At 39.4% G+C, this 14,277-nt stretch overlaps 1 protein-coding gene across 1 annotated transcript; it reads left to right on the plus strand.

The window, feature by feature from the left end:
* The first annotated feature begins 1,497 nt into the window (after positions 1-1,497).
* On the plus strand, positions 1,498-12,423 carry itk (IL2 inducible T cell kinase). The gene is made up of 17 exons (XM_069171800.1): positions 1,498-1,661; positions 1,813-1,917; positions 2,076-2,157; positions 2,267-2,392; positions 2,681-2,718; positions 3,271-3,422; positions 3,549-3,614; positions 3,725-3,779; positions 4,260-4,339; positions 4,662-4,804; positions 4,975-5,049; positions 5,364-5,532; positions 5,609-5,825; positions 5,916-5,980; positions 6,140-6,258; positions 10,815-10,972; positions 11,064-12,423. The coding sequence occupies exons 1-17, from the start codon at positions 1,524-1,526 to the stop codon at positions 11,127-11,129; spliced, it is 1,854 nt and encodes a 617-aa protein (XP_069027901.1). The 5' UTR covers positions 1,498-1,523; the 3' UTR covers positions 11,130-12,423.
* Positions 12,424-14,277: the final 1,854 nt, after the last annotated feature.

The following is a 14,277-nucleotide window of genomic DNA, read 5'->3' on the forward strand; positions in this document are numbered from 1 at the left end:
TCAAACACGAACATAAAAAGCGTCGCCGGTTCATAACATTCCGGAATCTCCAATATTATAACTAACTATTTTTTTTTTAAATTTGATTTTATACACTTTATTAATCCCCGAGGGGAAATTTCTTCACTACAGCAGGGGGGGCTCTCAGGGGGGAGCTGCTGCAGCAGGCTGCCACTAGCGCGGCGCCAGGTAACCTGACCTGAGGTATGAGGCAACATAAAGAGTTTAGTTAAAACCGTCTTCTCCTAAAAAAAAACAACTTATATTATTAGGCAAAATTGTAAAAAGGGCTTTTAACGGAACAAAATGTATTTATATTTCCCATTCCACATCAGACATGTTCTCTCATGAAAGTTTTGAGTTTATTTGACATTTTGTCAAAAATAAGAGTTTGATAATAGAAAAATGAGTAACAGATATTGAACATTTGCACAGTTTAAAATCTCAAAACGTTGTAGAAATATTTTTACCTCCACTCAGAGTGAATTAGTTACTTAAAATTGTTTTTTTTTTCTTTCTTTTGACTAAAAAGTGTTTTGCCATGAACTAAAAACCCACCTGCACCAGATGGTAGTCCAGTCTCATCCAAAAAATTTAATTCGGACTAAATTGTAGCAACACTTTTCCTGATGGTGGTGGTATAGTATCAAATAAATCATTTATGTTACGTGAGAATGAATTTTCAGATTTTAACTTGGACAGTCTAACCAACTTTAACCATTTCTGAACATGGCTACTAAAAGTTTAGTCACATTTTTTTTCTGCATGATTACTGCAACCTAACTCTGTTATTATTAGAAGCTAAAATTAACATTGTTTTTCTGACATTCCCAGCAAAATTACAAATGACTCTGTTTTGACTGTGATTATTGTGTGTGTAAGTAAGAGGAAGTCAAGAAAAACAGAAATCATCTCACAAGTATAAAAGCAAAGACAACAATTATGACAATGATTTATCAAAGAAAAAACAAGGCAAATCATAAAAGTATGGCATCATTTAAGTTGAACACAAAACACCCAAATCGGCATCACAACAGAAAAAAATGCATAAATTACTATGAATTCCCTGAAACTTCAGCTTCAGTACAACATACCAAAGTAATTTTAGGTTTTGTTTATGTTAATTATAGTACAGTTTTTGTTCTTACATTAATACACCTGTTTTATGTTTCCATTAATATCAAAACTTTGTGTCATTACAAGGATACAGCCACTTTAAAGGAGCATATTGTGATGGAAAATGTTTAAAAATGCCAAGATCACAGATCCTCCTACTACTGCACACCCCACATAGTGGCTTATTGCAACATTGTAAGTGAAAGTAGTTGAGCGCATGTGTGTGCGCGTGCAGCCATTTGTTGCCGTAAGGATGTGGTTTACTGTCTGCAATAACTTCATACCGGAAGCTCCACAGTATCTATCTCGTTTTCATCCACGGCTTTATTTTTTTTACAGTCACTTAGCCTCCCTCTGTAAAAAAAAAAAATCTAGTGTTTGTCAGTGCGTTGTTCATAGCTGTTACCATGTTCCCCAGGGTGATTCTGAAGGGGACTATGATCAAAAAATCTCAACAAAAGAAAAGAACATCACCATGCAACTACAAGGAGAGATTTTTTGTACTGGACACCAAAGACCTGAAGTATTCTGAACGCCGTCCCGGGGTAAGTGTACGCTTGCCTTTATTTTGAAGTCATAGAGCTCATTATGACATTTTACTTTAAAAATGTGTTCTGTTGGGTCCCAGCTACAATTAAAATCATATGTAAAATAGATTGTTTAACAAATATATAAGTTAAGATCACGTTCTTTCAGAAAAAGCCGATGCTGAAAGGATGTATCGAACTGTCCAGCATTAAGTGTGTGGAGACTGTGTGTTCTGATGTTTCCATACCATGCAACTATAAGTACCCTTTTCAGGTAAGAGTCACAATTTCTCAAATAATACATAGGCTACTTACTGTGAACAAAATTGCATAAATATTGTATTGTTTACTGTATGATTGAGTATGTAGTACAAGTTTGACATAAGACAAAAATAAAAAATAATCATTTCTCAAATACAAATGTCTCTACAGGTTTTCCATGCCAATTATTATCTCTACATTTTTGCCCCAGACAATGATTGTCGTCAGAGATGGGTCCGAGCTCTCAAAGAGGGTCAGCAATGTCAGAACATCGTCCAACAATGATAGCAGCAAAACAAGTAACTGCTAACTCCTGATGCCTGATATTTCAAACTAGATTTCCTTTATTTTGTCTGATACAGAGACGAAGCATAACAATCTGGTTGCCAAATACCACCCAAACTTCTGGATGGATGGTAAATGGAGATGTTGCCAACAAACAGAAAAACTGGCACTAGGCTGTCATGTATATGACTCAGTGTGCTATGGTTTGTATTATTTGTTATTATTTCTCTTTGTTGAAAACACATTTTCATCAAAGCTTTTCCCTCATTTATATATGCTGTTCAGTCTGTACCTGTCTAATCCAAAAAAATAATCTTACCTAAATTATATAGAGTAGTGGGAGTTTTCTAAGCTTTTTGAACATGTGGTTAAGAGTTTAATTGTATTGTGTAACTTTGCATTCTACCAAATCCAACATAAAATTGTTTCTGCTTTGTACGGCTGGATCTGTTAGAAATGTCACCAATATAATATTTCTGATTTCCCTCCAGCTTCTGAAAAGCCTCTTCCTCAACTCCCGGATGAAGAGGTACCACTTTCTAAAGCTTTATTAACATGATATGTGGTGGTCAAAATTACTTTTTATTGCATTTTTTTTTAGCTGCAAGTTGTTTTAAGCCAGTTTATCAAGTCTGCTTCTCGTGACATCTTCAATAGAAGGCTCTGCATTGGCTTTTAACCAATGTGCCTGTGGTTTGGGCGCAGATGAATTTGCGTGTTGGCTGCTCAGTTAACTTGAGTTGCTGGCATCATGTGATTGTAAGACCTCTTTTTTAGCAGAGTCTATGCTTGTTATAAAACATAAAACATACTTATAGTACACTCCAATATCATTCACATAGCATTGTGATGAAGTCTGTTGGGTTACATGTCTTTAAAATGCAATAAAAAAAAATTGACCACTTCTCAATTTAACTTCTGAAAAGACTTATTGAATCAATATTGTGTTTTAAAAAGTATGACACAGTTATTGCTTTCCTTGCATAATATGTTGCTGAAAAAGAAACGTCTTTGATTAAAATGTCTCGATAATGTCCCTGCTTCTGATTTTAGATAATATTTTGTTTTTTATCTCCGGCAGATAGGGCTGCAAGATATGGGACAGAAGATAGTTGTCGCTCTGCAAGACTACACACCACAAGGAGACAACGACTTGCCTCTTCAGAAAGATCTGGAGTATGTCCTAATTAATGGCTCTCAGTCTGACTGGTGGACTGTACAGAATGACAGAGGGTGAGGCACATCGAGGGGGACGATGATCTTCTTATTCTTACTTACTGCTTGCTGTTAAAAATATTAGCGATTTCTATCATTGTAAGAATGAAAAAAGTTAATTTTTTTTTGATGGCCCCTGATCAGGAACATGGGTTTTGTGCCCAGCACGTACGTAGCTGAAAAATCCGGCAACAACTTTGAACGATTTGAGTAAGTTTGACTGCATTTCTCTTCGAATTGTTAACATATGGATTTCTACGAATACAGTCATTTGTTCATTTTTGACCTGATTTAGCTGTTGTTAATTTGTCCTCTCACAGATGGTACAACAAAAACATTAACAGAGGGGAAGCAGAGGATTTGTTAATGAAAGAGGTAAAAACAACATCAGTGTTTAAGAATCCAATAATTATTTATTAATTTCTACTCATCCCCTTAGGTCTGTTTTTACAGAAAAAACAAAAATGCTCCAAACAACTTCTCTGATGATAATGTAAACACGATGTTGCCTCTTGTACAGTTCCATGCTGTCTGTGCCACCTCCAGCCATCTTTCATTTGCAAAATGAATGTACACCTGCACAACGAGAATTTGACATGAGATAGGAGATGAAGAATTTTTCACAACCACAATGTTTCCCCCAGTGTTGAATTTCCTGCTGCAAAGTGCTTTGCTAAAGTTTTGCAAGCAGGAGGGGGTGTGGCAGCTATCCATCATTATCATCTATTACTCAATATGACGACCAGACCTGTGCTAGTATCAGCTGCAGATTAAAGGAATACACTGTTGACATACTGAACATGGAATGTTTTTTAATCTACGCTATCTTATTTGGTTTCAACTCTCTACCTTTAGGGGAAAGAAGGTGCATTCATGGTGCGTGATTCAAGACAGGCAGGAGTCTACACAGTGTCAGTTTTCACCAAAGCGCCAGGGTAAAATTTCTCCTTCCTTTATACTGTTATTTAAACCTAATAAATTCAGTACACAGTTATGTATTTAAAATAATGTCAGCATTAGTAGATAAAATGGTGAAAACTATCTTTATACCTGATACGTCAGGAGATTTGGATATCTTTTTAAGTATAGATGCTGGCACAGTAACTAATGATAGCTTGGCTTGTCTGCTGTATAATTGCTGTATAATAGTGGCATTGTTTTCCTGTAATTTACTCTGTACATTTTATAGTAGGCAAACCTCTACTTTAAGGATGTATGACATTTGTTGCATTAAAAAAAAAGTTTTATAATCTGTAGATCAAACGGGGAGAAGAATCCAAGAGTGAAACATTACCAGATAAGACAGACAGAAAAAGGGCAGGACACATTTTACTTGGCAGAGAAGTACCTGTTCAGCACCATTCCTGAACTAATCCATTACCACCAGCACAATGCTGCCGGTAAGTGTTTCTTTCCGCATGCAGACAAATTTATTAAAAGAGATTAAAGGCAAAAAGGAAGTTCAGCTGAAAAAAACCCAGCTCATGCTTCACAAGGGAAAACACAATTTGCTGCTCTGTCATACTTTATATTTATATGTATTAATATGTGTGATATTTTTACTGGGCAGGTCTGATAACACGCCTGAGACACCCTGTCTCTCAAGATGGAGGCTGCTCCCAGGAAACTGCTGATCTCTCAAAAGGTTACTTTTGCATTAACAGCCTAGCTGGTTGAACTGGAGCTAAAAGTAATCAGAGCCTCATGATGAAAAACCTGTTTTCACTGACCTCTAGTGGTTTTCACAGAATATTCCTCTGGGTGTGTTCACGACTCTCATGCACCCTCATCTGTTTAGTGTGGTACAATAATTAGGAAAGAGAATGTTGTGATCTCTTTGCTAGGGGTTCACTTTGTTTTGAAATTATGTAAATTTAACTTGCATATTTGCATTTCTATATACAAACACTGAACAATATCATAGGTGTTGTTGTTCTCCAACTGTTTGCTGCTCAACAGATCAATGGGAAGTGCACCCCGAGGAGCTGACCCTGGGTCAGGAATTGGGCAGCGGCCAGTTTGGGCTGGTGCTGGAGGGGAGATGGAGGGAGAGGAAGGTGGCGGTGAAGATGATAAGAGAAGAGTGCATGTCAGACGAAGAGTTTAAAGAAGAGGCAACGGTTATGATGTAAGTACAATGAATGGTGAGTACAAGTGAAATTAATTAGAAGCCACTCATCTTTGGCATGTGTGTGTCTGAACAGGAGACTGTCTCACTGTAAGCTGGTACAGCTCTACGGTGTGTGCACCCAGCGCTCTCCCATGTGTCTGGTGTTTGAGTTCATGGAAAATGGCTGCCTATCCGACTACCTTCGAGCCAAGAAAGGCCGTTTGTCTCAGGACATGATGTTAGGAATGTGTCTGGATGTCAGTGAAGGGATGGCTTACCTGGAGACCTCCAACTTCATCCACAGAGATCTGGTAAACCAACATATATAACATTATATTACATTTTAAGGAACACTATTGTATCTCTGCTTTGTTAAGATACTTTATCTGTTTCTACTCCAGGCTGCCAGGAACTGCCTTGTCTCCAAGAACAATGAGGTGAAGGTGTCTGATTTCGGCATGACCAGGTATGCTTTTATAAAAAACTCAGAAAATCCTTTGACGTGTTGCGGTATATGTCTATTATATTGTTTATCTTACTTTTTAAATCATAATACATATTTCCATTGTGGTTAGAAGTCACTTATGTACATTGTTTGATGGCGTGTGGTTTGTGTCCACTGTAGATTTGTCCTCGATGACCAGTACACAAGCTCCCAGTGCTCCAAGTTCCCTGTCAAGTGGTCCGCCCCAGAGGTCATCAAATACTGCAAGTTCAGCAGCAAGTCTGACGTCTGGTCATTCGGTGTGTTCATCTATGTCTCTGCCTTTCAGTGGTTTTCTTTGTATGTCTTGATTCGCTGTCCCTCAAGTCATACAACATGTCTTTTTCAACCATCCAAGTCAGTTTGAAGTTTCATTCACAGCTCTAATAGAACAAGAGCATAGTGAGTTTTGCATGTTGGTTGACTACAAACCAAAATCCTGTGTTTTACTGACAGCATGCTCATTCTAGAGTTTACTCTGTCAGAAACCAAACTGGAAGTTAAATAAGACTGCAATGGTTTAGGATATTTCTTCCCTCTGATGATCACAGGACACATGTTACGTCAAACACGCAAATCAAAGGACTGGGTTATTTATCATGTATTGGAAGTACAGTTATAAAATCAATGTCAAGTCAACAATTTTTTTTTACTTTCTACAGAAAAGCAGTAATGTAAAAGGCTTTGGTTCTGATTAAGACTCTAAGGGCTCTAAGAAAGACCTGATTAACTAAAGGTTTGCGGATTTAAAATCACGTGCAAACTCCACACCACCCGAAGAAAAATGTCCAAGCTGACTTATTAACGACGTGCAGTGAGGATTGTGTCTTTCGAATGTGCAATTTAAACACACGTTGTCCATTTTGTGTGTTTGCCTGAATGCAAATGTAATATTGGGTGTTTCCACTTGAAGGTGCAAAATACTGGGAGGGAACATGCAAATAGATCCATTCAGCACCCGCAATGACATTTACTAAACCTGGAAGTAGAAATAGGAGAAGTGATTGCGGGTGAATTTTAGTTCAACTGAAAGGAACGTGTTAATCAGATGCTTCAGAACTTTTGAGATGACAGAGGGAAAAATTATTCAGACACGTCAACTGTCCAGCGATGACATTTCTGAGTCATTTAATGAACTGAATGATGATTGACAGCCAACAACAAGGAGGAGCCACGAAATACCAGCAATGTCAAAACATCTTATGGCTCAGCATCGTCCTGCCTCTGGGTCGTTCCAGCGTATCTCTGCTTGGATATCCCGCCCGGTCCCGTTATTCAGGTGTGCCGTCACAGGTACTGAACGTGTCCCGCAGAATTCACAGGTAGCTTCATCAGGTTCACGAGCACTCGCGAGGAACTGAATGAAAAGTCACCTGCTCATCACAGAAAGATCTGGACCTGCTGATCGGTGTTTGTTAGAGGATCTCATCCACCGTCCCTCCTCTTTTATTTGCCAACGTTTTAATATAAGCCTTTTTTTGTTTTCCGCTTAATATTTTGCCATCTTCTCATAATTGCATCTATTGATCTTTTTGTTATTCCCACAGCATTGACTTCCTCGCTGATAATCTCCTGCTCCTGCAGCCTGCTTTGGGAAAACAGAATAGAATCAGAATTTATTTATCCAATGAGTGAAACATACAGATGCATATAAATCCAGCTTGTCCCCCTGAGCTGTAACACAGGAGTAAAGCTGGACACCAGAGACAGCAGACAATGAGCTCTCCAACTACTTCTAACGCACCTGCATTACAACAGTGGAGATAACAAGAGCGGAGGAGTTGATTTAGTTCTGTAACGACTGTAACATGAACAACGCTGCATCACATCACATGTCAATTCATTATATTACGTCAATTCAAACTTTGAACCTGCTCAGGTTGAGCCGAAAGTCCCTTGTCCCATGTCCCATGTCCCATGTCCCTCCACCTCTATCTCCAGCTCCACCTCCACCTGCTCTCTGCAGCCTCCTACACATGTAGTCGGGCTCGTTTATCCGGACCGGTACCTGTACATGTAACCGAGAGGGTCGCTGATTGTAACGTTACACCGGAGTACAAAAACAACAACCCTCATTAATCGGGTCTGGTCCATGTTTACCATCACCCCGACATGTGAAATACAGTTACATCCATTATAGTTCCTTATCGTAGCTATATTGAGACGCATAAAAAAATCCGCGGTTATCGGAGCATTTTCCTCTGAACTCTGCTACGAGCTCAATATAAGCTAATTAGCACATTAGCTCCCATTTCATGAAAATAAAGTTATTCTACACCGAGTAAAATCACGTTAGTGGTTTGCACCGCGGACTAAATGTAGCAGAGTTACTGTGGAAAAGTTATCTAGTATAATTATAACAAGCACGCAGAACTTACGCTGAGTGGAAGTTGGTGAAACAATCCGCCGTGAAATGGTCCCTGCACAGGCGGCTGTTGTTGTTGATGCGAAGCTCTCCATCAGTGTGACTGTTGACAAAATCAATCCACCTCTTTTTCCTTTCTTCCTCAGTAGGACATTGAAATAGCGATGCAGCGCTAGTTTGGAGGTTTTTGCATCCAGGAAAGATGCACTTGCAGGTGGAGGGAGACGTCCTGTAGCAGCCAGCTGATGTACAATAACAATCTGACTACAGCAGGAGTAGAACTGAAGTCCAGTGGGATGACCTCTTATGCAAATGAGCTCCAGGCTTTTATAGCGTTTCACCGTGTGAGAGGAGGAGCCATGCAGAAGGTTATATAAACCGTCTGTGATCTGACGTAGATAGGTTGTTGTGACGTAGATAGGTTGGCTTTTAGCTCCGCCTAAACAAAACCTGAGCTGAAGACGGGTGAGAATCTGTTCAACGGTCTAACTCCACATTTCAGTGCGACAAAGTTTTCTAGCTTTGCACATGCTTTCAGCGACTCATTTCATACGTATATAATGTACTGAGAAGCAAATCATGGAATTTGCTTTATAGAATCTTTAAATTTTGGTAGCTATGTTCATGCTGCAATGACAACTAGTGGATTTACAGTAAACTCCAGGAAGTTAATACTGTCGGAACCACAGCCAAAACAGCAGATTAAACAATCAGTAACCTTTTATATTGACATGGACATGTTCCCGGGACGAGATTCTGCATTCAGAAGTTGTGACTTGATTGTGTCCCACAGATGCAGTAATATGGTAAAAATGAGTTGGTTATTACAACTTCTGCTGCAGATGTGGCACAATTTGTTCGTGAATAGTGTTAAAATTAAGAGCTCTTTCGTCATGCATACCTGCCTGCCTTTGGTTTGCCTTAGATTAAAAATAAGAAGCTTAGTTCAGTCTTATTGTAGGAAAATCCTCTGAAATGGCCTGGACAAAATAATTCATACTCCTTACCAGTGGTTAGTGAAGTAACATTTCAAGCATACTATTGACCTCAGTTACTATCACAAGTATCTTCGACCACTTAATCAGTCATTCAGCCTATTAAGGAGGAGAAGAGTGCTCACTGAGCTGTTTGGTATCATTTATCACACTGATTATGGACAAAAGAGAGAGAAGAGGAGAGTTGTCTGAGGAGATAGAGAAGAAAATAATTGCCAAACATGGTCAAGATGAAGACCACCATTTACAAGAAGCTTGAAGTTCTTGAAACCACAGCTGCTAATGTCATCAGGAAGTTGGTACATGAAGCTGCAGCCAACCTCCCTGGCTTTTGGAGGAAATTTGACTCCAAACTGATCAGAGGGACATGTGAATGCTGGAAAAAGAACCAAGGAAAACTTCAAAACAGATACAAGCTGACCCCCATATGGTGCAACAGTGTATGGCTGCACCATATGTCACTTTCTGAATGAAAGTGGGCTCTGTGGAAGTAGACGCAGGCAGAACCAAGTTTTTAAAGTAGGAACATAAAAAAAAGCACAGCTGGTGTTTGATAAAAACGCATATAGACAAGTCACAATGCTTCTGGGAGAACTGGACAGATGAAAGAAAATTAGAGCTTTACGGTGAACGGCTCTGCTCTCAGAACAAAAACTGAAGCTTTCAAAGAAAAGAATACTGACGATGATCAAAGCATTCTGGAGCAAAACATACACCCCAGTATCAGAGAGCTCCGTCTCCGCCGCAGGTCATATCTCCTCCAGAAGCTTGATGACCCAAAACACATCTATAAGCACCTAAGAATGGATGGGAAGACAGCACTGGACCACTCTGAGTGCTGTTCTTAATCCAATTGAATATCTAAAGAGCTGAAACTCAGGTGGGAGGGTACCCATCAAACCTGAGAGAACTGGAGCAGTTTGCTCAGGGAGAGTCAAACAACCAGCTGAGACGTGTAAAAGTCTCATTAAGAGCTTAAAAAAGTAGTTGATTACACTAATTACCTTGGAGGGGTGTACTACAAAATATAAGGTTTGAGGTCCAAATGCTTTTGTCCATGCCATTTTTAATTTTTATACGAGAGTGAAAGTATTATAACACAATGAAAATCAAAGTACCTGTTCTTTTGATTGTGGAACACCTGGTGCCGCTTACTTCTGTCACCACCAACAACAACTTTTTGGCTTTTTTTATTTGACCATGTGTGTCATTTCCATCAAAATCAGGATTACGAGTAAATACCCAAGAAGCATTTTACGCCAAAGTTATCATTCTTGCTTTGAATAATAGTTATCGTAACCATTCAAAACAGCACATGTAAAAGAGCTAACATCGATTAACCACAGACATGCAAATTGTTAACCAACTGTTGAATTTCTGTTTGTTATTATCAGTTAAAGGGATAACTGACCAACATCCTTGTTTATTCTATAATGATTGGTGTCTCCCTGTTCAGGTGTGCTCATGTGGGAGGTGTATAACGAGGGCCGTCTCCCCTATGAGAACCGTTCTAACACAGAGGTGGTGGAGTCCTTGAATGCAGGCATGAGGCTCCTGAAGCCACGCTCGGCCCCGGACTCTGTCCACCTGCTCATGGAGTGGAGCTGGAAGGAGGTGAGGACAGAAATTCAACATATTTCAAAATGAGCAGACAGCAAAGTGTCCTGTAGTAATTATTTTTTTCTCTCTCTCTTCTCATTCCCAGAAACCAGAAGATCGCCCATCTTTTGCTCTACTGCTACACGAGCTGGCCTCCCTCTCAGATCTGTGAGCCAACATAAGATTTGAGGATGACAATTTTAAACACAGCTTGCTTTATTTATTGTATTTATTGATTCAATCACCACAGTTGTTCCATGTGTGTATGAAGTTAATCGGATTACAAAACACAAGACAGTTTTATATGCCTGGATTTTGCACTTTACTCTCAACGCTCTGCTAACAATTCAGGCTCAGACAGTCCAATCACACTGCTTACTGCAGAATTATGCAAAGGTTTCAGTTCTTAAGGGTTTTTACATTAAACAGGTCAGATGGTTGTTGTTGGATCAGCTAATACCTCTGCAACAAGTTTATGTTTTCAGTTTATTTGTTTGTGTCACCAGGATTAAAAACTACTGTACCTTCCAAATTTTCATGAAACTTAATGGAAAGGTGTCGTTTAACATGGTTAATAATACTTCCACTTGCCATTGTATTACAGGTGTGAATATGTATTTTGGTAACGTGTTCTGTCACTTTAAAACACTTGGGTTCATCCCAGTTTAATCTGTCCATACAAGCGGTTGGTCAAATGTGGTACAGATTGTTTGTTCATTTTTGTACATACTGGAATTATTATATCAATGCATATGTACCAAGGAGAGTTTAGACATGGACAAAGACTTATACAACTGTAGTTTTGCATCCTTGTCATGTCTGTTCTACGAACAACGGCATATATACGCTGTGTTGTTGGCTAAGTTAGCCAACTACAAGATGTGCGTGGTAACACAAGTTTTTCTATATTTCTAGCATCATTTCTGGAGATACCTGTTCAAGAACCGTCCAGTTACTGCTCTGTCTGTCGATTATTAGGAACATATTTATGCTGTAAACAATATTGTTTGTCATATGGTCCAGTTTAACCTGTCCATGCAAGCTTATGATTACTAAATATCCATGATCAAGAACAGGCCAGTGACGGCACTGTCTGTCCATCATCATCATGCGTTGTAAATCGACTCTAAGAGGAAATCCTGGTGCCTTTATACAACACAGCACAAAATCCCATTTGTTATAGTAGCAGGGGACAATTAAATACCCAATACATTCAGGAGCGAATCCGAGTCACAGAGCAAATTCACAAATTATTTTTCACTTTCATTAATGTTGCGAGATGCGACATTTGTTTACTTAATGCCAGATACCTTAAAATCCAGCAGATGTTAGTAAAGTTCAGGAGTGGAAAAACATGGGCTGTTCTAGAAATACAGTACAACGATTGTATTTTACGATGCACATTCATGGGTGCCTGTCATCCTCTGGATATACACATGTACTCGCTCCAACCTAATAAACAAGCAGTTGTTATGGAGCGCTTGGGGAGGTGAGTGCTTTCGTAGGAGTGAACTGCAACAGCTAATTTGAGGATTGAGCTAGGTGCGAGGCCATTTTTACATCATTCATGTTTTTTTGAAATATTTCCAGACATATCGTATATGGTGGTTGCAGTTGCAGATTTGCATTTAAGAAGACACTATTAGCCCTGGCAGACATTTGCAATGTTTAAGTGAACTTTTATTTTCCTAAAATAATATCTTGGCTAACAATAAATGTGTCATATCGGCACTACAATAATGGAAGCTTGAGATAAACAAATCTAGGTAATATGTTTCCGTTTCAATAACGGAAAAGGTTACTCTGTTTGGCAGGAATAGAAAGATTTAATCCTTCTGATTAAAAATGTCCCACTATTGAGATAATTAGTTACTTCTATTCTTGAAAAACAACAGTTAAAAGCTTGTTGTTTGTTTCTTCATGGGAAACAGCTTCAATAGTGGCACGTTTTCAAAATGAATACTGGTAACAATAAAAAGAGGATGTTGACCACAGGCGAGTCATCATGCTCCTTCTCTCCTTGTCAGTCAGGAAATCAGTCACCCCACCAAGCTGTGCACTCTGCTCTGCAGGTATAGTGGCCAAAGTTGGAACTGCAGGACCAGCTGCTTGCCTCTCATGCTCCCAAACAACCTATAGTACTATCACGTTGAAAGGTAGGTAGGTAGGTATGGTAGGTAGGTAGGTATTTACTTTATTAATCCCCGAGGGGACATTTTTTTTTTCGCTACAGCAGCATACAGAAGCAATAAGATAATAACAGAAATAATAGAATAAAATAATAGAATAGAATAATATAAAAGCAATACAATAGCAGTAAATAGCAGTAGAAAATATAAATATAAAATATAAAACGCACAGTATATACAGTACATTATATATCTATATATATTATATACAAACAAACCAAGAAACACAGTCAACATATATATATGTATATATATATATATATATATATATATATACAGTACAGTATATATCTATATATATTATATACAACAAACCAAGAAACACAGTCAACAGTGTTATTGTTATGTGATGGATTTTGCCAGAGGTGAGTTATTGTACAGTCTTATTGCAGTGGGCAGGGATGATCTTCTGCATCTGTCCTTGTGACAGCGGAGCTGGAGGAATCTTTTAGAGAAAGTGCTCCGCTGTCCCTGCAGCAGGTGGTGGAGAGGGTGGACAGGATTATCCAATATGGACAATAGTTTGTTCAGCGTCCTCCTCTCCACTACCTTTTCCAGGCTGTCCAGTTTGTAGCCGATGATGGAGCCGGCCTTCTTAACCAGTTTGTTAAGTCTGTTGGTGTCACCGGCTCTAATGCTGCTCCCCCAGCAGACCCCAGCGAAGTACAATGCACTGGCCACAACAGATGGTAGAACATCTCCAACACCTCGCTGCACACATTGAAGGATCGAAGTTTCCTCAAGAAAAAGAGTCGACTCATCACCTTCTTGTAGACAGCATTGATGTTGGTCTTCCAGTTCAGTCTGTTGTCGATGGACACACCCAGGTACTTGTACTCCTCCACCATGTCCACCTCCTCTCCCAGAACTCTCAGCGGTTGTGGAGCCGTCGCCTTCCTCCTGAAGTCGACCACCATCTCTCTGGTCTTGGCCACGTTCAGGAGCAGGTGATTCCTTCCCGCCCACTCCACAAAGCCCTCCACTACTGCCCCGTACTCCTCCTCCCGTCCATCCCTTATACATCCTACCACTGCAGAGTCATCAGAGAACTTCTGCAGATGTCTTGACTCTGAGTTGTACTGGAAGTCAGTTGTGTGTCAGGTGAACAGGAAGGGAGACAGAACAGTTCCC

Source organism: Embiotoca jacksoni, unplaced genomic scaffold (assembly GCF_022577435.1).
Source record: "Embiotoca jacksoni isolate LCO1_2020_lvr unplaced genomic scaffold, fEmbJac1.0.p SCAF_5, whole genome shotgun sequence".
Taxonomy (NCBI): domain Eukaryota; kingdom Metazoa; phylum Chordata; class Actinopteri; family Embiotocidae; genus Embiotoca; species Embiotoca jacksoni.

What these genes read in the sequence shown, in the direction of transcription:
- itk (XM_069171800.1), top strand. Translation starts at nt 1,524, where the DNA reads ATGTTCCCCAGGGTGATTCTGAAGGGGACTATGATCAAAAAATCTCAA. An exon ending in ATTCTGAACGCCGTCCCGGG is followed by an intron (nt 1,662 to 1,812) that starts GTAAGTGTACGC and finishes ACGTTCTTTCAG; the next exon opens with AAAAAGCCGATGCTGAAAGG. An exon ending in GAAGAGGCAACGGTTATGAT is followed by an intron (nt 5,533 to 5,608) that starts GTAAGTACAATG and finishes GTGTCTGAACAG; the next exon opens with GAGACTGTCTCACTGTAAGC.